The sequence below is a fragment of the Mesoplodon bidens genome (genome assembly GCF_964165515.1).
Source record: "Mesoplodon bidens genome assembly, chromosome: 8".
Classification (NCBI taxonomy): domain Eukaryota; kingdom Metazoa; phylum Chordata; class Mammalia; order Artiodactyla; family Ziphiidae; genus Mesoplodon; species Mesoplodon bidens.
In genome coordinates this window covers 41,286,896-41,311,279 of record NC_138165.1, presented here as the reverse complement: position 1 = coordinate 41,311,279, position 24,384 = coordinate 41,286,896, and the positions used below count along the sequence as shown (strand labels likewise).

General features: G+C 37.2%; 1 protein-coding gene across 2 annotated transcripts in view; it reads left to right on the top strand.

Annotated features, from left to right (window-relative positions):
- Nucleotides 1–24,384, top strand: part of GPD2 (glycerol-3-phosphate dehydrogenase 2) — a 130,623-nt gene that overhangs the window by 59,285 nt on the left and 46,954 nt on the right. For both annotated transcript variants that reach the window (XM_081241886.1, XM_081241885.1), the window contains exons 4-6: nt 5,435–5,559; nt 6,840–6,937; nt 8,166–8,329. In XM_081241886.1, coding sequence (XP_081098012.1) covers nt 5,435–5,559; nt 6,840–6,937; nt 8,166–8,329 — 387 coding nt within the window. The remainder of the gene's footprint in view (nt 1–5,434; nt 5,560–6,839; nt 6,938–8,165; nt 8,330–24,384) is intronic.

The window sequence follows — 24,384 nt, the reverse complement described above, 5'->3', positions numbered from 1 at the left end:
AGAAATAGGTATAATAACCAATCCAATATTATATAGTTCTGTAAAATGTTAACATTCACTGTTAGAAAATACTAGGCTTAAAGCATAGAATCCTGATCATGAGGATTAACAAGCTAGGATTGCTTTGCAGCTTTACAAGAGTGTTATTTTTTAGAGAAATTGGTACTAATGTACAGAGTGTCTAAACTTTTTGATTTGTGTGTTATTACCTGGGTTCCTCTGGTAGTTATTTCATAGCTATTACTCTGCCCTTTCTATTTAAAAATAGTTAAATAATGCCATATCTGAAAATTTATTATAATGAAATAAAGATGAAGAGAGTTTAAATGAAAATATAATCTTGCAGTACTGTGATAGTGAAGGTAGGAAATAACCCAAGTGTTCAAAAACAGGGAATTGAATAAATAAATCATTGTAAATATTTAATGTATTACTATTCACACATTAAAAGTGAAATTATAGAAAAATATGTATTGACATGGAGAGATGTTTACAATAAATAATGTTAAATGAAAAAAATGGAATGTATCATATGATCCTATTTTGGTAAAAATGTGCATATGTGATTACATACATGCACAGAAAATGTGAACATTTAAACACTCAAATGTCAACTGTGGTTATCTCTGAGTAGTGTGATTACAGGAGGGTTTTATTTTGTTCTCTTTACTTCTCTGCATTTATTATATTGAGCGTGTTTGCATGCATAATAAGATAATCAGTAAAAGGTATTAAAATATGCTTCTGTTCTATTTCATGTTGTAAAAGTTAAATGTCGTACCATTCCTCCCCTTAGATGGTAATTATCCCTCTGTATTCATCCAACTGTCTTGATCCATGAATTCGTTTAGTTGGAAGTGCCTGGTAGCTAGACATTCTCACTCAGGACAGAAAAGGCAAGTCTGTGAAGAGCTGTATTTCGTTCACATCCCTGACCCCACCCAATAGATACAACTTTAACTTCAGAGATGGGCTGAGTATGACTGAAAGATAGATTTCAAGTTGACCTTCTTCTTCTGCTATAACTAATCTTGTTCTTCCACCAAAGAATTTCAGAGTAATCTCACTCCAAATATTAATACTTTACCACTGCAGTGAAATTCATGAGAATAACTACTAAAAGCAATCAATTATAAAAACAAAAAATCGAATAATCATACCACTCCCAAATGTTCTGGTTCATCTCAGCAGTGATAGAACATACTGCTTTCCATAAAAAGTAACTTCTGAAAAGAAAAGAAACAAGCAAAAGCTATTCCTTATAAAATCTTGAACAAGTTTAGTGAATTATCATAAATGTACAGAGGCCAGCCCTTCACCGGTGGGCATGTGGGGAGGTCATTCTTTCCACTCTGAGAAAAGATCTTCCCCAGTGCCTCACATCCAGCTAGGCACAGTTGCTGGAAGCCTGGATGCATTAGTTTTGGTCTCCTTCAAATTTAATTATTTTACCTAAGATGCAAAATGTTAGCATTGAATGTCACTTAAAAATACCGTTCAAAGACAAATATCATATGATATTGCCTATATGTGGAATCTAAAAAAAAATGGTAAAAATGAACTTATTTACAAAACAGAAAGAGAGTCACAGATGTAGAAAACAAACTTATGGTACCAGGCGGGAAAGGGATGGGGGAGGGATAAATTGGGACACTGAGATTGACATATACACACTACTATATATAAAATAGATAACTAATAAGGACCTACTATATAGCACAGAGAACTCTACTCAATACTCTGTAAGGGAGTGCAGAGTACTCTATGGAAAAGAATCTAAAAAAGAGTGGATATATGTATATCTATAACTGATTCACTTTGCTGTACACCTGAAACTAACACAACATTGTAAATCAGCTATACTCTGATACAAATTTTAAAGAAATACTGTTCATTCTCTTTGAGAAGATAAAACAGTGCTCTCTCTTCACTTCCTTGCTTTATACTGAAAAAAAAAAAAACCCCTAAACTTTTATTTTCAGATTGGAGGCGGAAAAAATGTTTGGGTTTTTGAGAAGTGAAACAGGAAGGAACATCTTAGGTAACAGAATCATGCAAGATCATTATAAGACTTTAAACAATTTCATTGTCTTTGCTGTAGTGGGTTAATCAGTTAAGGCAAAAGCGGTTGTAACTTCTAATAATGTCTTGATTTTGCATTACTTTCCTCCTTTCTCATTCCATTGTTCTCATCTAACAAAAACGAGAAATCCAGAACGTTTAGCATAAAAGCAGTTGAAATTTTTTAAATGTTTTCTTTTTAAGGTTTCAAAAACTTTTGGTAATACTTTTAGGTTACATGGTACTTAATATATCAATTTAGCTATAAATTTAGAGACTAAATTTTTATTTTTTATTTTGCTCTGGAAGGAGCAGTATCATTTCTCTTCCGAAATTCTGGTGGGTAGCTTGACGATGACACTGGAAATAATGGGACAAGAAGAAACAGCCTGGTTTGACAGAGAAGCCCATTTTAACTTTTGTTTGGTATTCACTAAGGTTTTTCACATAAGTACATGTGAATAACTTTTTTAAATGTCCAATTCTTGCAAAAGCAGTTTTGAGGCTTTAAAGTGTTAGCTCTCACTTAAATATCCTGAAATATCCTCCTGAGATGGCTTGCTAATTCCTAGAGTAGTTCCCTGCCTCACACTGTGTCAGTTTGGGAAAGAAAAAAAAATCCATCCTGATAACACACACCCATAAAATTCTCTCTTCATATCACTCTCCAATTACCGTCCTCTGCCTTCTGAGGCTAGACCCTTTATCGCCCCCCTCATGCTGTGTGGTTCCCCTAGAAGGTCTCCCCACACTCCAGCCCCTGAGTGACAAGCAGACCCTAAATAAGCTGGGCCATTTCAGTCATTTGCCTTCTCTTGCTTAAGCTGATCTTTGCCAGTGATAATTCCCTTACTCCTCCCCTCAACCGATCTGAACACATCCTCCTCGTAGACTCAGCCTTTCTCCAAGACCCCATCCCAGATACAATTAAAATAACTACCTTGGCTGTAGTTATTGTTCACACAGGGAATTGTGTCATCGATAAACTACCCCCCCACATTTTGTGACTTCAAACAAGAACATTCATTCCCACACAGTGTCAGTGGGGCACGCATCTGGGCCCTAGCATGGGCCCTCTGGCTCTCAGTCTCTCACAAGCTGCAGTGCTTCCTAGCAACTCACATGGAGGTTGGCAGGATTCAGATCCTCACAAGTTACTGGACTGAGGCCTCAGTTCCTTGTGACCTGTTGACCAGGGGCTCTGTTGGTTCCCTGACTCAGAACAAGACAGGTTGCTTTATCCAGGAGGAAGTCACAGTCTCTTGTAACCTGACCATGGAAGTGGCCTGCCACCATTGTGTCTGTATTCTGTTGGTTAGAAGCAAGGCACTAGCTAAGCCCACACTCCAGGGTAGGGGATTACATACTAGGAGGTGGGGCTAACTGGGGACTAAGGCATCTTCTCCCACAGCCTGTGGGTACCTTTGGGCAGGTAGGAGCCATAGGCTGGATGAGAAAGCTGCTTATCCTCTCTCAGTTTTATGTCCCTGCCTCGAATGGTGTGGGCATCTTAATGCCGTGACTGATTCCAAGACTGGAAAAGAGGTGTGTTCTAAATAATTCAGCTCTTAAATGCCATTTGAAAGTCAACTTCCTCATCTGATCTTCAACTGAAGAAAAATGGTATATTTTAGTACTGGAAGAAGAACTCTCTGTGTTGGACTTACTAAGAAAAGGTGATAGAGCTCACCAAGGCAGTGCATTATAAGAGAGATTGCAAATGTAATCTCGACTAAGCAATTTGAGGTTTATATCCTGAATTTAATTTTTGACCCACTTTAGGATAAAGAGTCCTCTGCATTTTCAAATGCAGCACCTATGAAACTTTGCTTCATTTTGTTCACTTGCCTCTCTTTGGGTTGGGAGCTACTTGACATCTTGGTCTATGTCTACTTCATTTCTAACACCAGCACTTTACCTGGCACTTAGGCTCTCAAAAAATATGCACTAATATGATATATTTTTCTGTGTGTTTAATACGTCCTGTACTAAATTTACTAAGCATTGCTAGAGTTTTCATAGTTGAGAATTTTACACATCTTTTTCTGGCATAAATGCTTAAAAAGAGTGACCTGGGTCTATGATATCTGTAATTTCTGTGTTATTTTGCTAGTTCATTAGAGCATTAGCAGTTTTTGCCCTTGAATCAAAGTTCCCTACTTTTCTCTCCACAGTTTCCAAATATTTTGTCCTTTTGAGTCAAGGGAATTGCCCTGATTTTATGATGACATTTGGGTACGATATTTAAACTGTTAGAAGTTATAAAAACGACCCTTTGGTATTAAATGTAATAAATGGCTCTGAATTGAATACATGCACAAGTTCTCTTATATGAGCTTTGTGAGCCCAAACTGCTCCAGCTACATATTCTCATTGTAATTGGATTCTATGACATTCTCTCATCCCCCAAGAGTATGGCAGGCCATGAAAATTTCTTCTGGCTTGGTGCTGATGTATACTTTGGGTCTTTTGAAATTTTGGATTTCACGTCTAACTAGCGTATGGAACTTGTCATACTGTTGGTCCTCCCAGTCCTGAAGAGACAGGGGTGTCTCTGCAAGAAAACAAAACAAAATAAAACTTATTTCATTCCTAAGAGATTTATTGCAACCCTCAAAGAAAGCCAGGTTGGGAGGGATGATTTTTAGAACTGACTTGTCTCTGTTCAGCCTCACCTTAACCAAGAATATTGTCTTTTCTTTACTCATGGATACTCTGTACTGGGTTCATTTGTCCTGGCTTGTGTTTTTCTTTGTAGTTCTACAATATTGTGCTTGCATGTCTTCAGTTAGACTATAAACTCCTCAGCATCAGAGGTTATTCTCTTCTTTCTTCTTCTGTTTCGATATCTTTGATCTCTTTTCCCGTTTTATACCCACTTTCACGCCACTCCAGAAATAGGAGCCGGCACGTAGAAGGCTAGTCTAGATTCACAGTCGATGCATCAGAGTTGACTGGAGTTGAGAGGCTGGCACACGTCTGGACTCTCCTAGTGAGGGATGAATGTGAGTTCCAGAAGGCATCGGTAACAATACTGAGTTAACTCTACATGGTTAAAGATGGGTGCCAGACTCGCCTTCGACCCTCGAAACACACCAATGTTATGTTACTGCCATGAAATTGCACTGTAATATTTTCTAGCTGTGATTCATTCACAGTTTAATATGCTTCTAGTTCTGGTTTGACTTTTCCCCCAGGAAGAGACTAAAATCTCTTCATTATAATATAGACAGTGTACTGCACTTGGAATACAAATTTATCCATGTTCAGAGTAATTTTTCTTGTGACTGTCTCTACCCTGGAGAAGTGCCTTTAATGAATTACATACAAATTGTGTAATTTAAGAAGTTAATTTGGTTTTCTGGTTACACAGGACTAAAAACAGCCCTTGTAGAAAGAAATGATTTCTCATCAGGGACCAGCAGCAGAAGCACTAAATTGATCCATGGTGGTGTGAGATATCTTCAGAAGGCTATCATGAAGTTGGATATTGAGCAGGTAATTGTGTATGCTGGTTGTTAAACAAAAATTGCGACTGTGCTTTTTTCTACCCAATTAAATCAGTTTTTTTTTTATGGCTTTTAACATTTCTTCCTATTGGAAATACCTATATAGTGTATTCTGCTGGAGTGTCTTTCAGGAGAGGTGTGCCAGTTTTATTCCTGTAGCATTATGTTTATGGGTAATCAGGGGCTTTTTCTACACAGGCATGTCAAAGTAGCAGATTTACAAAATCACTTTTGGATGTGTTGCTTTTAACAATTGTGATTGTTTTGTTTTGTTTTTGTCCCCACCAATGGCCACCAAATTGCTACTTCCCAAGCAGTTTCAAGGGAACTGTGTTGTAATACATGAGGAATATTAAACTGATCCTCTTAACTGCAGATGCAATCATACTGCATATTGTCACTGACATATTCTTAAGGAAAAGATGATCTGAGTCATGCTTTTTTTTTTATGTCACACTCTGTTGTGTCCAGTCTGCCACCATTTGAAAACTGCCAAGGCAGTGTGGAAGATGACATTTCCCAGAGGAGAAAAGAAAAAAAAAAACTCAACTGAACTCCCTATCTGCTTTTTGTACATGAAAAACACAGCAGCACTCACTTGACATTGTCAGTTTTGAATCTGTCCCCTTCTCTTATATGTCTGTTTAGCATCATGATGGATGTGAAGAAAAGAGCATAGGGTTTAGAATCAGCTGACCTGTGATGTGTTTCAGCTTATTTATTTAATTTCTATGAGCCTCTGTTTTCTTATTTGTAAAATTAGTATTATGATAGTAATGCTGGATCTTCAGAGACGTAATGAGGACTAAAGACAAAAGCTTTTTAATGATAGTCTGTAAAATACTGTGCAACTCTTAAGTATCATCTCTGCTTGGGCTAGTGGAGGCAAGAAGGAAACGTTTAACATGAATCTGAACAATCTGTTATCTCTTACATGAGAAAATATAATGGGAGACCGAGAAAAGGGACAATACAGAGAATGCAAGATAAATTGTTACAATAACCTTGTAACTCAAGTCAGGAAAATGTCTTACATCTGGGAACTCTGACAGCATGTTTTTCTCCTATGCAAATACAGTTTAAGGTTTCTAAAAAATCTTTCAGGTTGACAGCATGATGTATTATTAGAAATTTGATTAGGAGGGTGCTATCCTTGCTCAGAGGTAGAGAGGTTTCTGTGTATCAATCAGTTGGCAGGGTGTCTATTTGCCATTTGAAAATATTATGATCTGTTATTGCCAAACTAATCTTCTCTGTTTTGCTTTTCAGTACAGGATGGTAAAAGAAGCCCTTCATGAGCGTGCCAACCTACTAGAAATTGCTCCCCATTTATCAGCTCCATTGCCTATAATGCTCCCAATTTACAAGTAAGCCTTTTGGTATCATCTGTGTACTCTTTGCTTATCTGAGGTCAATAGAACACAGTTTTAATGGAAATAGTTCCTCATTGTGTATTTCTTAATGTAGTTTTAATTAGTCCTAATCTTTAATCCTTTAAAAATATTTTCCTGGGGCTTCCCTGGTGGCGCAGTGGTTGAGAGTCTGCCTGCCGATGCAGGGGACATGGGTTCGTGCCCCGGTCCGGGAAGATCCCACATGCCGCGGAGTGGCTGGGCCCGTGAGCCATGGCCACTGAACCTGCGCGTCCGGAGCCTGTGCTCCACAACGGGAGAGGCCACAACAGTGAGAGGCCCACGTACAGGGGAAAAAAAAAAAAAAAAATTTCCTTTGTTGCATTTTAAAAAGTGTGACTCTTCCTAGATTACTCTCTGCTGACCCACCTCTAAGGGCTAGCTCTTGAAGGCAAAGGAGGCTGTGTCCTGCACTTATAATTAGTAGTTTTTGACTCCAGTTTCTGAGAGTATATACAGGAGCAACTACATTTGCACTGGGGAACATAAGAGGGTCATTTGCAGACTAAAATGCAGAGCCAGAAAGAACCCTGCTGCAAAATCTGAACTGACATATATCAACTCCAAACCCTAAGCCATTCTGTGTCATTTTAAATTTCCTAGTTAACCAAAACTGAAATTTGGTTTGGAGGTGTCAAATAATCAAAAATTATTAAACCCAATTTTCTGAATGTGGTTAGAGCTATCCATCAAGTTGACTTAAGATGGAATACAGGTGGTAGGAAATACAGAATTATGCAACTCTGCTAGCTGCATGAGTCTTGTGGGGCCTGGAAGCAGATTTTATAATTTTTGTCTATATTTTGTCATAGATTTTTTAGGACATCTTAAGCCAATGATTCTCTACCCTGGGTGTACATTAGAGTCACTCTGATCTTTGCCCTAGTCTAGTTAAATTGATCCCTAGAAACACGAGGCCCAGGCATCTATATTTATTTTTGATGCTCCCCAGAAAATCTAATATGCAGTCAGGTCCAGAACCACTGCCTTAGAGATGATTCATTTACTTTTATAATTCAGCTGGGCTGGTGTCAGAACAGGCAGGCACTTCTCTTGTTTCTTTTGCAGTCACTTCTAGGTATACTTTGCTTTTCTTAATAAAAAGTGTCTTGTATCTTAAAGCGACAGTCTATAATGTTATACTCTGTTTCTAAAGAAACCTTTTCCCCTATTTATGCTGTAGGTGGTGGCAGTTACCTTACTACTGGGTAGGAATTAAGCTGTATGATCTGGTTGCTGGAAGTAATTGCCTGAAAAGCAGTTATATCCTCAGCAAATCAAGAGCCCTTGAGCATTTCCCAATGCTCCAGAAGGATAAACTGGTAGGAGCAATTGTCTACTATGATGGTATGTGATTTTTTTATTTTTACAAGATACTTTTCTCCCACTCATGACCCTTACAGCATATTCTTAACGAGACAGTTTTGCATCCTAATTAATGTTAATCTTACACAACACACAAACATACATGCACACACTCCACATAGTGTTTTGCTTTTAATATTGCTTGAGTTTGCATATTCCTTTTCTTCTTTGATTTCGACTTTGTATCTCATGGTTGGTTTGGTCCATTTTCCATCATTGTGTATTTGGACACCACCTTCATGCCATTTAATTTGTTATGTTTGCCAGTGAACACTTGCCTTATGAATATATTATAATGTTGAAAGCAGCTGAGGATCTGTTAGGTTTTCTAGATGAAACCTCTATTTTCAAGGGGTTATAAACCTAGAGAAAAATGCCCCCTGGGCTGAAATTGACATGTTTGTATTTTGCACAAGGCACAATTCTTGAACGTAGAATTTATGTGAGAAGGGAGATGAACATTGCATCTGTTAAACCAGTCCCTCAGTTTTTAATGCTTATTTTATTGTAGTTAGATGTTTTCTAACAGTGACATTATCTAGTACCCATTTGCCACATGTTCAGTGTTGATTCTTTGTGTTTGTGTGTGTGTGTGTGTGGACAATACAATTTTGTACACTTTTATTTGAAGGAACTAACCACTTAATATATCTCCAGATGGACCACAGTACAATACAAAACAACACAGGAAAAGCCATTTGTGAAGTTTTGCTATAGTTTTAAAGGGTGAATGGAATTTGAAAGTAGTCCAAGGATGTCTATTTATAAAGAAATAGCTGGACACAGATAATTATACATGGTCAAAAAGTCTTAGAATTTTGTGGCACAAAGACCCGATAGGGTCAGTGAGGTTTTTTTTACCCCTACTATGTGATCTTTTGTATTTAGTGTTAGATATCTAAACTCTTAACATGAAGAAATATTTTTGGTTTTCCAGGAGACTTTGATATTTATACTTCATAACATGGGATATCCTTAAGACTACCCCTACCTTTTTTTCTTCTTCTCAGTGTTAGGTTTCCGAATCAATTTAGCTGTCTTTCAGGCCTTCGTATATGAAAGCAAAATGTGTACGTGCAGATGGGGCAACGGGGATAAACCCAAGAAGATGTGTTAGGAGCAACAATATTAGAAAAATGTCAAGGGTCTTAGACAAACATTAAAAGCTAGAAAATTCACAGTTTACAGTGCCTTCCAGCATCTGAACACCACGGGGTGGGGGGCACTTAACTACTTTTTTGGTGCCCCTGATTGAGCCTACATGTTAAGGGACAATCTTAACTGTGAATATTCTTTCTCTGCTTCAGACACTTAATGTTAATCCACTGTAGTTTGTTGGGTGATTATATTAAAGAGGTTTTTGATTCAGGAGGAATAAAAAGGCATTCTGCAAATGGCCCCCTGCCCATCCTGATATGAAAGTGTTTGTGCCCTTTGCCTCTTAGTTTGAATCCCTCCCTTGCAAACTCTCTCAAGAACTTGGCCATTTTCTCTACCATGTGATATATTGAATGCAAACTACTTTTATTTGTTACTTTTGTTTTTTTAGCTTGTGCATATCTGAACCTCCTTGAGAGGAATATTAGTGGATGTCATATCTGAATTTGTGCCATCTGTGTTATGTTGGTTTGATATTCTTATGAATTATAGATTCTTAACAATTCTACATGGAGAAACCAAGGGAAATCTATGTCATATACTACAGGAGAAACCCTATCCTATTAGAATCAAGAGGAAGAAGAATTTCTTTTATCTAGAATTGGCTTTTATAGTTTGTTACAGGTTGCAAAATTATGAGTTCAGCAAGGATTATTGAAAAGTTAAAAATTATTATTTAAAATAATTTCAAATTGATATTTGAAAATTGATTGTGAAACCCAAGTCTTGAAAAAGTAAAAATAATTCTAGTCACTGGAAATAAGTTCTTTTTTAATCTTGTTCTGAAATGATTCAGGTCCAACTATGTCATGCCTGAGGCAAGACAAAACAACAATGTGAAACAGTGTAGTTCTATGGTTTCACAGCTGTATTCACAGATAGGGCAACTCTTGTTAAAGCTAATGATGTGATGAACAAATTAAATACCAATATAGAAATAAGGTAGAAAGGAGCATATAGTAAAGGACTTAAATGTAATAAATATGTGCTCACAGAAAGGAAGGGATGACTAACCCTTCAACCAGAAAAATAACATTATTATCCTGCTACCAAAGTATTTCAGAGAGGAAAAAATACTTCCTAAGCATATACCATTGCAATTGAAGTCTAAATGTTGTAATTTATAAGATAAACATTTCTTAACAACAACAACAGCAACAAATACTCTTCTTCTTAAATAATCATTATGAGAATGTAGTAACAGTCTCCCAAATGATTTCAAAATGCATTTGGGCTACACGAAATAACTTTTTTTAACTTAAAAAAATAATTTATTGAGGTGACATTTACATAACATAAATTTAACCATTTTGAAGTGAACAGAAATAATAATTTTTATAATTCCCACCTTGGGAGGATCTTGATCATAATGAAAAAGTGGCAGAAGTAACTAAATGAACTTTTAAAATCTACAAGAAATTTTGCCAATTAACAGCTCTGATTAGTTATCCATCACACAGTTACTTCAGTACCAGTGAAAAATGAAAAAATAATGGTGTGAAAATATAGTCAGACAGACTACTAAACATCACCATTAACATGGAGGGACCAGTGACTGAGTCCATCTTTAAGATTCTTTCAAAACTGAGATGTTACGTCTGTAAGATATTCCCTCTGAAGTACAAAATGTACAAAGGTCAAAAATTTTTTCTTAATTATTCATGTAAACAGTTTATGCTAAAAAAAGTAGTGATGATCATTGCATAGGATTAAGGCAAAGTCTTTTCCTCCACCAAAGTCCACAAAGGGAATAAGATAAATTCCACATACATTTTTTTTTCTTTTTACCTTTTTTTTAAATTGAGGGATAATTTACATATAACATTATGTTGGTTTCGGGTATACAACATAATGATTCAATATTTGTATATTGCCAAATGATCACCACCAGAAGTCTAGTTAACATCTATCACCATACATCATTACAAACTTCTTTTTCATATGATGAGGGTTTTAAGATTTCTTAGCAACTTTCAAATATACCATACAGTATTATTAGCTATAGTCACTATGTTGCACATTACATCCCCAGGACTTATTTATCTTATAACTAGAAGTTTATGTCTTTGACCACATACTTTTAAATGTAGTAATTATAATAGCACTTCTGTGCTTGGCATAGGTATGATCCATTGCCATATTTTGTTAAGCTCTGAGAAACAAACTCACATATGTGGAGGAATAACTACCATCTTTTTCAGTATAGACAAAGTAAATGTCAAATTTCTCAGTAAGATCCATTTGAAGTGAAAGTTGGGATAGGAAGTGACACACTAGGTTATTTTTTCTTTTTATATTCTGTTAGAGAAAGCAATATAGTCGCCTCACTGGTTTTCTGCCTGAGACATGTCCTAGTGTTTCCTCTCTGCTCCTCTCCATATCCCACCAAAGATCCACCAGCTGGACCCTGTCCGTGGCCATTACCACTGATCAGGAGGTCTCCACGTAGAGAGTGTTGTGACTGGTGCAACTCTCCCACGTCAGCAAAAAGTATTTAAGGCACGACAGGCTCGGGTGACTTGGCAGGCTGTGAGGTTATGTGAGCCAGCTGTGGAGGGCGAGCCAGTTTCCTCAGAAACTTACTTGGTCTTCCTCCGTCAACTTTACTTCAATCTCCCTGCTCCCAGAGAAGATCTTTGGTGCCATTCTAGTTGGACCTCAGTCATCCAATCCAGTGCACAGAAAATGAGATATAATTAAAAATCATTAAATATTTAAAACCATTAGATACCCCCATTAAGCTTCTGTAAGATGAAACTGGAGGACGAAATTACAGCTTTAAATTCTTCCTTCTGAGAGTCCAGGCGGTGACAGAGAGAGATGTCTGTTATTTCGAACCTGATGATGCCCTTAAGTATTCCTTATGCACATATGAAAATAGCAACCTACGAGAAATTACATTGGCTTTCCTAGTGTAAATAGAAGTTGGTTACAGCCATGTTTCAAAGGGGGAATTAAAGCCCAGGTTTCACTAGAATATTCATGTTTATTCCAACCTAAAACTCACAGCATACAAATAGATGAATTCAGCTCATGAGAGAGCAAAGCCAATTTAATCTCTGGCTCCCCTGAGGTAAATGCAGCTCATGGTCCTGCCCTCGCCCACCCCCCCCACAACCTCAGCTATAATCCCTGGCTCCTGGAGGTAAAAATGCACTGAAGTGAGGAAAATTCTGCAGCAGGATATAATGATCCAAAATGACAGGGACAATAATGACAATGAATTTCATGTCTCCCAGTCATGAGCTGGAGATGCTTGACTAGGCTGACTTATACAATTAAATTGTTACAGGTACAGCAGGAGATGCAGTTAGCTGTGAGCTTTGGGGAATGAGGCCTCTGGCAAAAGGCATATTGTGGAATCCAGACTCTTTTGTTAGGAACAAACTATTATTCCTCTAGGCATGCACCCACAATCATATATGTCAATAAAAGAAAGCCTGGGTTAGAGACAAGTCTTTTAAGGTGTTGATTTTATCTACTTTGAAAGCTTAAAAAAAAATCAATTACCCAATAACACAAAGGTGATTTTTTTTTTTAGTCTTATGTTTTCATTTTTGTTTTTCCATTGAGTTCTTGGAACATAAGTCAAATCTAAAGATGGTGCCTTTAATCCTCATTTACATTATTTGCAAACACAATTGTTGAACTATAATTGGGTGTTATCTACTTTAAATTTGGACAGACACATTAATTTCTTCAGAACAGAAATCGATTGAATACATAACTGAATAGTGTGGATTTACAAACAAAACAGCAGTACCATTATGCAAGTTTGTCTCTGTGCTTCTTAATGCAGTTCTTGTGGGGTTGTTATGGTGATTCTAAAGTGGTTGTGTGAACAGCCTCCCGGGTTGCACAAGACCATCCACTGGGGGTAGGAAGAACATATGAGAACTTTTCCTTAGACCTGTTTCTAGCAAATTCTGTTTTTACATATGGTTTAAAGGTCTATAAGTACAATAGTACAGGTAAGTAATTTATAAATAAATAAACATATTGGAGTTATATGCTGACATTTACTCTACTTTTGTAATGCTCAACTTGATTTTTCTTTTTTGAACCACTGGGTTAGTAATTTATCATCATTTTAAGTCTATGTCCCAGAGAACTCTTATGTGTGGCAACCAGGAGATATGTACAAAAAGTTTATAGCAGCACTGGGAATAACTTCAAAAAGGGAAATAATTCAAATATCTATCAAGAGACGAATAAGTAACCTATAGTATATTCTCATAATGGCGTAAAATAGAGCATTGAAAGTGAATGAACTAAGCTAAGCTGAACTCATCCTGAGTTCAGTCTTAGGAAAGATATGTTGAAAGTGGCATGATAACTTGTCTCACAGTTGTAAGCATCCCAGTCATACTTGGAAACTGCTTTCCAGAGTACCGTAGTGTAGTGGTAGCAGTCAATAATATGGAGGTAGATGACTTAGGATTGCAAATTTTATTGAGTTTTGAGCCACATTACACATCTATGAATTTAGGCTTATAATGTTTTGCTCATGAAGTGTTTTGAGCTTCAAATGAATAATAAATGTAAAATAACTTTATAAGTATAAAATTATTTAAATTTTAATTGTTTTATCTGGGTCAATTTTATGCATATTGTATCGACCACCAGACTTCAACTTTTCACAAAAATGTTCTAAAGCGAAGCATCGGTTCCACAGATGTCCCTTGTATATTTAAAATTTGCAGATTCTTCCAGAAAATTTGCAAAACATTCGCAGGAAAAAGGAAAATATTGTGCATACAAACATGCTTCACATAAGTATACAATATTTGAAATTTAAGGGTTAAAGAGCACATTTTAAAAGAACTTCCTCTAAAATTATCCACTTCTTAGACATGATTTAAAACCTATTTGTTTTAGTATTTTCCCTGTCCATATGCAGTTTTACACTTATAAATTAAGTGAATAATTTTTATCTTGATTTCCTACTGTCAGCTTTTCCATTGTATTTCTCCTCTTGTTTTCTGTGAGTTACATAAATGAAACTGACATTATTGCTCATATAGCAGGCATATATTTTACCCCCGAATGCTGCCTTTTTGCTATTCAGTGTATCTGGATACCAACGAATGCTAAATGAAGTTTGACATGTACCCCTAAGAAACAAAACTTATAAACTGTGGCTTCAAAGGAAACCTTGAATAAATAGGACACATTTGTGTCCATCCAGGCTAACATCCAACATATGCTTTAGCTTCCTGATGATGAGGCAGGGCAAAATAGCCTCTAGGAAAGTTTGCAATTGTTTATTGCTCACTTGACCAGCATGTGTTAAATACCAGGCTTTTATTCTCTTATATTTAGTTTTTTTTTTTAAAGAAAATCAAAAGCACACAAAAGTAGATTTGATCAGGTGTAGCGTATGAGATAGTAATTCACATTGTACCCTGCATATAAAAGCTTAAAAACAGTGCTAAAATTCACCAGTAGAAGGGTATGTAGTGTATATGGTGTTTGAACAAATAGTTCTGGTGCGTTCACAGTAAGATACTTACCTCTCACACTCTTGTTGCTCAGTTGACCCTTTTTAAAAAGATGCAGGATCAAAGGCAAAAGCAAGTGCATCCAAAATTTCCATGCCCTCTTTCCTCCAGTTTATGCCTTCATCCAAAAAATCTTTATGGAATTTCCATTTTCTAAGCACTGTGCCTGGTATTAGGGCCAAATGCATTAAGGACAGAGTTCTTAGCTTTCAGATTTTGAGGGAGTTCACTGCATATATTCCAAATATTGGGCCAAACACGTGATTCTTACTACAGATAATGTTTTGCATTTGTGTAGCAGAGTATGGTTTTCAGAACATTTTTTCCCCATAAATTGTCTTAGTTGATCAAACTCAGCATATACACTGGAATGAGATATCATGATCCCTATTTCCCAGGAGAAGGGGAAGCAAAGTTAAATATCTAGATCAATATTTTGGACATGTGGGGATGTGAAAGTAATTTTTTTCCTTGGCTAAAAAAAAAACTTTACCAAATAAAGATGATAACATCATGGCTTCTTTCAGCTAGCATTAGGTTTTAAGTCCATTATATGCTTTAACAAAAAATAGCCGAATATTGATAGTTCAACAAAGTATATGCATTTTTACCAAGACATATGCAGAAGTAAGGAGAATAATCAAATGAACTTCCATTTTCAACACATAAACTCATGGCTTAATTTCATCTATATTCCTATTTGCCTCCAGATAACAAATATTTCATCCATGAATATTTTGGTCTGTATCTTTAAAGTTAAGAACTTTGTTTAAAATACAACCACACTTAAAATGTTTAACAATAATTCCTTAAGGTCAAATACCTGGTCATGATCACCTGTCAACTATAGTGTCATTACCTTAATTTGCTCCTGATTAAAAAATAAACCCATAAAACAAACAAAATCCTAGTTAAGGTTTATATATACCAATTCATTCTTTTTATAATAGGTTTCCCATCCCTTCCCTTGTTTCCTCATGGTTTTGTTTGACAGTTCCCCTGTATTTCCTGTACATGTTAGGCTCGTCCCGTTAATCTGTTGCTGCAAAAGAAACAACACCCAAACTTAGTGGCTTAAAACATCAATGGTCTCTCTCAGAGTTTTGAGGATGGATGGGGTTAGCTGGGTGTTTCTCACCTGGTATCTCTCCTGTGGTTGCAGTGAGTTGGTGGCTGAAGCTGGAGTCTTCTGAAAGCTTTCTTACCTACATGTCTGGCTCCTGGGCTGAGAAGGCTGGAATAGCTGGGGGCTGGTCTTGCATCTCTCTCTCACTGTGGCTTTTCCACACAGCTGGGTTGGACTTTTACATAGACTTCTTATGTGGTGCCTGGCTTACCCCAATGAGTACCAAGAGACCAAGTCTCAAATGCAAGGCTTCTTCTGACCTAGCCTTGAAAGTCACACAATGTCATTTCTACCACATTCTGTTAATTAAAGTGAATCACAGGGGCATCCCAGATTTAAGAGACAGGACATTACAAAAGCAAGAAAAATAGGAAGCATCGTTTATTGGAAGGGGAGGAGGTGGGACATCTTTAGTGATAAGTTACAAGGAGGCTGGATCAAATTGTTTTGTCAAAAATATTTTATAGGTGGTGGTGTGAATTTCTATCACAAGTCTTCTTGCCTCTTTATTTTTAATCAGTCATAATTATTGCCTAGATCAATTTCAGTATGTCATTAGAAAATGGTACTTTTCTAACTCTGTCATTCCAACTTCATTTATTAGTTGGAATAGTTATAATTTCCCTGTATCGACTCTTTGCCTACCTTGAGGTACATTTTTGTGTAAAATCTGGATAAATGCTGGATTCTTTCCATTTATATGCTAGTTTTCAATAATAATGAGTTAGTTTTCTGTTATCCTCCAAATGTGTTGAGATTTGTTTGATTATCAGTTAAACTCATGATTTTAAATATATAAATATATTTGAGTTACTGATGTTCAAACTACTCTTTTCTGGCCCATGGGCACCTTCTCAAGTTGGTTCCTGAGCCTTTTTTTTTTTTTTGCGGTACGGGGGCCTCTCACTGTTGTGGCCCCTCCCGTTGCGGAGCACAAGCTCCGGACGCGCAGGCTCAGTGGCCATGGCTCACGGGCCCAGCCGCTGCGCGGCATGTGGGATCTTCCCGGACCGGGGCACGAACCCGTGTTCCCTGCATCGGCAGGCAGACTCTCAAACACTGCGCCACCAGGGAAGCCCTCCTGAGCATTTTTGATAAGCTGTTAATGGTCTATGATGACTTCTGTGCTATCTGCTATGACAAGATATTCTAGGTTAATCTTGTAACTTTCCTGACCTAGACCTGGAAGCAGCCATTTCTCCAATAAGCTTTGACTCCTTCCTGTGGGGAACGGTAATGAGACCATAATCTATTTGCTACGGATGTTCATTGCTACTGATTGGTCATTTCTAGGTTTTTCTGTAGAAAGAGTTAAGAAAAGTTTTTTGCTTAAAGAAGAAAAATATGATGAATTCTTAGACATAATTATACTTTAAATTCATGAGTACATGGCTTTTATTTAATCTCATCAATCATACCTCCAAAAATATTATTACTGAAACCAGTTTAAGTTTTTTGTTGTTGTTATTATTGTTCTTAGAGTATATGCCAATGGGAATATATAGATAAATTACTGTCTTTTAAAGCTACTTTTCATAATGTCTATCAGTGTGGTTATGCCATCAACTCAGTACATAAAATCATTTAAATTTTGCTTTAGATCTTTACCTTTTTAAAGCTGTGCTTTTTAAAAAAAATTTGTGTAAAATACAGGGCTTCAAAGTCAAAATGAAAACAAAGACTATTCAAATAAGGCTAGCTTCTCTCCCTGTTCACTCCACCACATGTCCTCTTTTTCCTTAAGATAACATTTTAAAAAATAGAATTTTGGCATATCCTTTCATTGTGTGTGCATGCGTATGCATATGTGTATATTTTATGTACACTTTAATTTGCTCCCCCTTCCATTTCTTAGGTAATAGTAATACCTTGCTCTTTTCACCTAATATAATGGGTATTTCATTCCTTAGTAACATAAGGAGCCACAAAGTTTTGAAAAGTTGAATTTAAAAAGAGATCCAGGAACCAAATTTCATAGAGTTAAATTTTATAGTCATGTTAGCTGCTTAGATCAAAATATATGTATTGTCACAGCCTTAGCCATCAATAAACCATATTTTTAAGTTATTTTTCTTTTTTTTTTTTTTTTTGCGGTACGCGGGCCTCTCACTGCTGTGGCCTCTCCCGTTGCGGAGCACAGGCTCCGGACGTGCAGGCTCAGCGGCCATGGCTTGTGGGCCCAGCCGCTCCATGGCATGTGGGATCTTCGCGGACCGGGGCATGAACCCGTGTCCCCTGCATCGGCAGGCGGACTCTCAACCACTGCGCCACCAGGGAAGCCCATTTTTCTTTTTATAAGTGAAAATGGAATTTTATTTTCTTTCTTTGGACACCACAAAACAATGGCATATCTACTAGTTTTACCTGTATAGGGAGATTAAAATTAGGCTGTGAGTCTCAAATGCTATTATTGTCATTATTCTCTGATTTGTTTAAACTTGCTAAAAACCTAGTACATATCATCTGCTTGTGTCGAAAGCCAATCTTCAGACTAAATATTCATGTTAATTATAGTCTTTTAAATAGATGGATCTGGGCTTCCCTGGTGGCTCAGTGGTTGAGAGTCCGCCTGCCGATGCAGGGGACACGGGTTCGTGCCCCGGTCCGGGAAGATCCCACATGCCATGGAGCGGCTGGGCCCGTGAGCCATGGCCACTGAGCCTGTGCGTCCGGAGCCTGTGCTCCGCAACAGGAGAGGCCACAGCGGTGAGAGGCCCGCATACCGCAAAATAAATAAATAAATAAATAGATGGATCTGTTTTATACCAATACATGAAATTATACACTTCTTAGTAACATTTTATTTTTATATTCTTTATATTACTGGTGAATTTAAAAATTTTAGAAATGAAACATTAATCGCAGTTTACAGTTAAGACTTAAAAGTTTGAGGGATTTTCTACTTTTGTTTTAGAGACATTGGGAAAACAGACTCCCAAGAAATTTTTGAATGAACTGCATATCGAAGCTTAAAGTAACTATCCAGTACAGTTGTCTCAAAGAAGTTCTCCTTCAGAAATATAGTCCCTTAGATCATTTTTGGAAAGAAAGGGAGAAGGAAATAATTGCCATTAGAATATGGGGAAATAAATATGAAATTAAAAAGGTATAGTGATTGGTCTTCAGGAGCTGTTTTTCTTGCTACTTTATTGTATGACAATGTAACGCCTCACGGATCTATCGGCGCAGTCTCCAGGTACCCACTGATCTACCCACTCTAGCATGTTTTCTAGAATTCTTTCAAGGGGTTCAAGAGTCTTTGCACAGATAAACGTTTAGAAAAAGAAAGAAAGAGAGACAAAAACAAGAGTCAAATCCATTTTTAATTGCTCTGCACATGACACACAGCGGCTTTCTTAGTGTAACAGAAGGCCAGGCTGGTATCTACCCTCAAAAGAAATAGCAGTAATAAAAAATCTCTTCAATTAAAACCCCCCTATGTTAGTTTCAACTAGAAATTCTACAACCAAGCCCTGGTAATGTAATATAGAAAAACTGACAAAAGGCGTTGGTACATAGTTCTTATAAATGAAACCTTGGTAGATTATATTCTCTGGTGCCAAATAAACCACTATTTTAGAATGTGAATTTCAGACTGGTTTCACTATTACTATTAATACTTATTCATATCACACTTTACATTATTAAAACACTCCTTAGATCGTTATATCCACCCACAGAAGATATGAACCACACAACCACTTACTTTAAAACAAACTCAGCTTTGCACATTAAATACACACACAAAAACACACAACTGACTTCCCACACAACTTGTATAACTACTGCTTCTCTACTATCCCAAACCAAAGAGGCAGTCTTGCATTCACTGTAAAAGTATTACCAGTGTGTAATTTACTGTCTATTCAGAAGAATAAGTCTTTGATTAGAAAATGATAAAAGAGCACAAGGATTAGATGAGCAGCTGTCAGGTTAAGAACAAGTCAAATAACTTGTATTTTATGTCTTTATGTCAAAGATGATTAATACACAACCCTGAATTGACTTGGGATAGGTAACTCCGAAGCCTCTCAGTAAACCAGAAACTTCCTATTTCCCAGGTATTTTAAATTCTTCTCATTTTTAACCTGAGAAATACAGTAATGAGTGGGCTTAGGATTTCATGCAGTTTTCCTTTTCCTTACAGAGGACAAATTGTGACTGAAAGTCAGCCGAGAAGAGGCTCCAGAGGGTTTTCTCTCTCTCTTGATAATTTTTTGTGTGCAAAGCATTGTACCTCAGTAGTTAACTCAAATCTGTTTTGGCAAAAGAAGGGGTGTAAATACATTATTATTTTAAAAGTAATCTGAATACCCTCAAGATTTACAAATCAGACAAATTCACTACTCTTGTCCCCTTAAGAGAATAATATAAACCCAAATTATCCTTTTCAATAGTTGCCTCTTCAAAAAACATTTAAAAAAATAAATAACATTACATGGGGGTTATAAGAAACATGTTTGGTGTAAAGCAAGATTAATATGTTTTTATCATTTCCCTCTATCTTCTATTTGTCTATTCCTTTTTCTCATCTCTTTTGGGTAAAACTCATGTCTTCACGATCCTTCAGTATGAATAAAGAGAGAAGAACATTTTGCCACTCAATTATGTCTATTTTTTTAGGTAGCAAAAGATCTCATTTAAAAGGAGCCAAGCGTAAACATTATTAACACAAATATAATGAAACAAACATACAACTTAGAGTAATATTTAAAATATATAAATACCTAGAGGCAGTTAAATACCTCATTCTCTGAAGTTTATTTTAATTTGCTACATTTGCTGCTTAACGTAACTTTGGCCCTTTCTCCTCTCCAACCCTGACAAATGTGAACATCATTAACTTATCCAATACATTTCGATTTAGACTTTTGTCTGAAACTTATCTTCTCCCCCCCCCCTTTTTTTCATACATAAAAGCAGTCATTTTTATTTGTGTCTTTCCATTGCAGCTTCCTTATATTTCATGGCAGGAGGGGTGGGTAAACTTAGGTCCCCTTTTTGTTATTCAAGTATCTTCAAGCCTTTGAGCGCATGTGATTGTTCCTGAGGGCCTTCTGGTGATGCCACCCTCCCCCAATGTTCCGGGCCATCCGATTTTGAGTAGGTGGTCTTCCCTCACTATGTGCGCATTTTGAGCTACAAATTTCAGACTATTTACTCCTCTTAATTCTGTTTGAATTATGGCATTGTAAGCATTTTTTCACAGAAACTGAACTTGAAATTTTAGAGACACCACAGGGGCCTGATCCTGTCAGTTCTTATTGAAATTGTTCTTCTGGCTGCAACAGCAGCTACAAAGCAGAGAGCAGTGCCACCCAGAAATGAGGTGAAACGAAGTCTCAGGAATTCAGAGCAGAACCAACAAAGTGACAGGAATGTAGAAGGCTATTGAGTAGTAGAGAGCTGGGGAGAAAAAAACATGCTCTAATCTCCACCTCTACTGCCCATAGAGTAGTAGAGGCACTACCACCTCTACTACTTTCATATAGAAATTGTGCTTTGTCTAGGCTGGGGCAGAGGCACATATTAAAACAAGGTGCCATAAATGTTTTCCTAACTCGCACTCAGAGAGACCTATGGCACTTCGTGTAGGGTAGTCAGTCTGGGTGAGAAGATCTCTGTCAGCATGTGAGGGCTGAAGGTGGCCTTGGGGAGGTTAAGTTACCCCAGACCTTCAAATCCATCCTCCAGCTCCACAGGGAGGGACGTTTCCAAGGGCTGGAGGAAGCAGCAGCCACTGAAGCACTGAGTGCTTCTCTCCCTTGTCCAGTGGACTGTGACCACTCTCATTACTTTCAGGTTTCTTTATGTCCAGGATCCTTGTGTCCAGAATAAAACAGGGGTCCTCCAGAAAATTCTGTACCATTGTAGCACTGAGGAGCCCTTGGATCCATCCGGGTGGTCTCTGTATGTACATTTGATCAATCTATGAAAGGGAAACCGTGAAAAGCCTTATTTTCCCCCATCAATGCATGAGCTATGAGAGCTTCTGAAGAAATGTTGGAAAATGGCTTATAAGCAGTAGTTGAATTTCAGCCTCATGTTTCTGCTGCTGAAGCTGCTCCTCCCAAAACTGCAGGGCTTCTTGACCAGCCTACGTTTCACCTCATAGCCTTTGAGTCCATCCAGGACTCAGATGGGAAACACAAAACAAACAAACAAACAAGCAAAGTTCCACGTAAACACTGCTGAACTTCCTGATTTCTCATTCTTGGGAAGAAGCTGACTGAATGTTGACATGTGTTACCTCTGAATTGAAGTGTGCCTACTCTAGGTCTAGGCTTAAGCTGTATGATTGTCACGTCTGTGTAGACTGTAAAACTGAGTACCAGCCCTTTCTAAGCTTTTCTTTTCATTAATTCTGACTTTCTTCATCAAGATTGGCCTTAATGTACTAGTCTTGGGATTTGCATAGCAAGTTGAAATAATGTGTAGATTCATATCGTTCTAGTTAGGATAGTATTCTTAGTTTGTTTTTTCTACGACTAGCAATTTTATTTATTTATGTATCTATTCAGTAACCATATATTAGCACCATGTAAAATCCAGTAACTTGATAGGTCCTGGAGATACACAGAATAATGCAAAATGTTTCTTTTCCTCCAAAAGCTCTTTGGAGAATAAAGACACTGAAATCAATGGTTTGCCATACATGTGAGGAATTCTACAAGAGGCATATACCTAAGGTGGTTGTGGAGACCTAGAAAAGCTTCTGTAAGGAAATAATACTTTACCAAATTTTAAGATGGAGTAGTATAGCAGGTGAGGTCAGTGAGGGAGGATGTGGAAGAACATTGTGGCCAAAGGCATGAAGGCACACGGAGTACAGGAAGCAGCTGTATAGCGTGTGAGCATCACACTCTATGTAGTGTGATGTAGAGGTGTGGAGTGGCAAACAGGGCCAGGATCCTGGAGGATCAGGTATTCTATGCTAAGGAGTTAAGTTTGAATTCTGTAGGCAGTGGGCATCAGTGAATGAAAACAGCATTTGCTGCAGGGAACTCAGAATCTAGGGACCATATTTGGGTGGTTAATGGGAGAGTCTTGGATGAGATTTTATGCTGATTTGAAGGAACCCAGGCTGAAAGAGAGGTGAAGAGGTAGGACAAGAAGGTATAATACATAGAGCAGTATCCGTCTCTTTGCTCACAGTTCCTTGACAACTCCAACCTTCACTGACTAGATTTTCTTATATTTTTGATAGTTGTCTTTGTGGCTTGGACTTTTTATTTACTATATGTCAGCCTTTCTGGTCTTTTGTTAAATTGTCCTCGATTTGGAAGTGAATTAATAAGCTAATGTCAAGTGGTTTACAAATTCTGTTTTAAGAGAAATCTAGATTTTTTTAAACTTCGGTAATGTGGGCTTTAAAAAATCCGTAACTGCCCAACTGGCTTATGTCAACATTTTGGAAAGAATATCAGTCTTTAAAGCAGTGTTAGAGATATAAACCCTTGGGGGAGTGAAGAATGCCTGGTGCATGCTAATTTTGTACTTATCCAGGTGGAAGAGAGAGAGGAATAGCCAAAGCTATAGATAGAACAAAGGGATGTCACCTGCCACCTGGTCTCAGTTTGGGCTTAGTTCTCCTCACTAATTCCATATCAGAACGTCAGTGGTTTACTTATTTATTTCTAACCTGTATCATATTAAGATCTTACTTTGACAAATCGCATTTTGATTTATAGTCTGTGCTTTTGGCGTGTGCTTTAATAGCATTAGCCAACTCTAGACGCATACTGAATTCATTATGTACCTTATGTATGTAAGTAGTAATACTTCCTTTTAATGAACATACGGTCACATCAAAGTGCTGTGAGGTTGTTTTATAAAAGCGTCTTTGTGCGGTGCTCCTGAGAAGTTTTGAGACATATGTTAAGTTGAAGACTAATATGCTGCATTTTAAGTTGTATTTTAATGGAGTAGTATATTATAATCTGGCCTCTCAAGGTGAATAGGGTGTTTGGGTCTTTGATTCTTAGGCTTAGGTTTTTAATTAGAATTCAATATTTTTGACATTTAAATTTTTTATTTGTGACCAGGTGAACTTGAAGCTCATAAAGTAAAATTGACCTTGAATTTGTATCCTGAACTATGGTATGGATAAAGGGTAGATGAGTGACTCTTTTTCGTATTTTCTATAGGCAGTAAGACGTTTGCAGAACCTACTCTTATAGATAGCTATATGTGGCAGCACTAAACCGTGGCTAGATCTGCTAAACTGTTTTTTACCCTTAAAATATGGACAC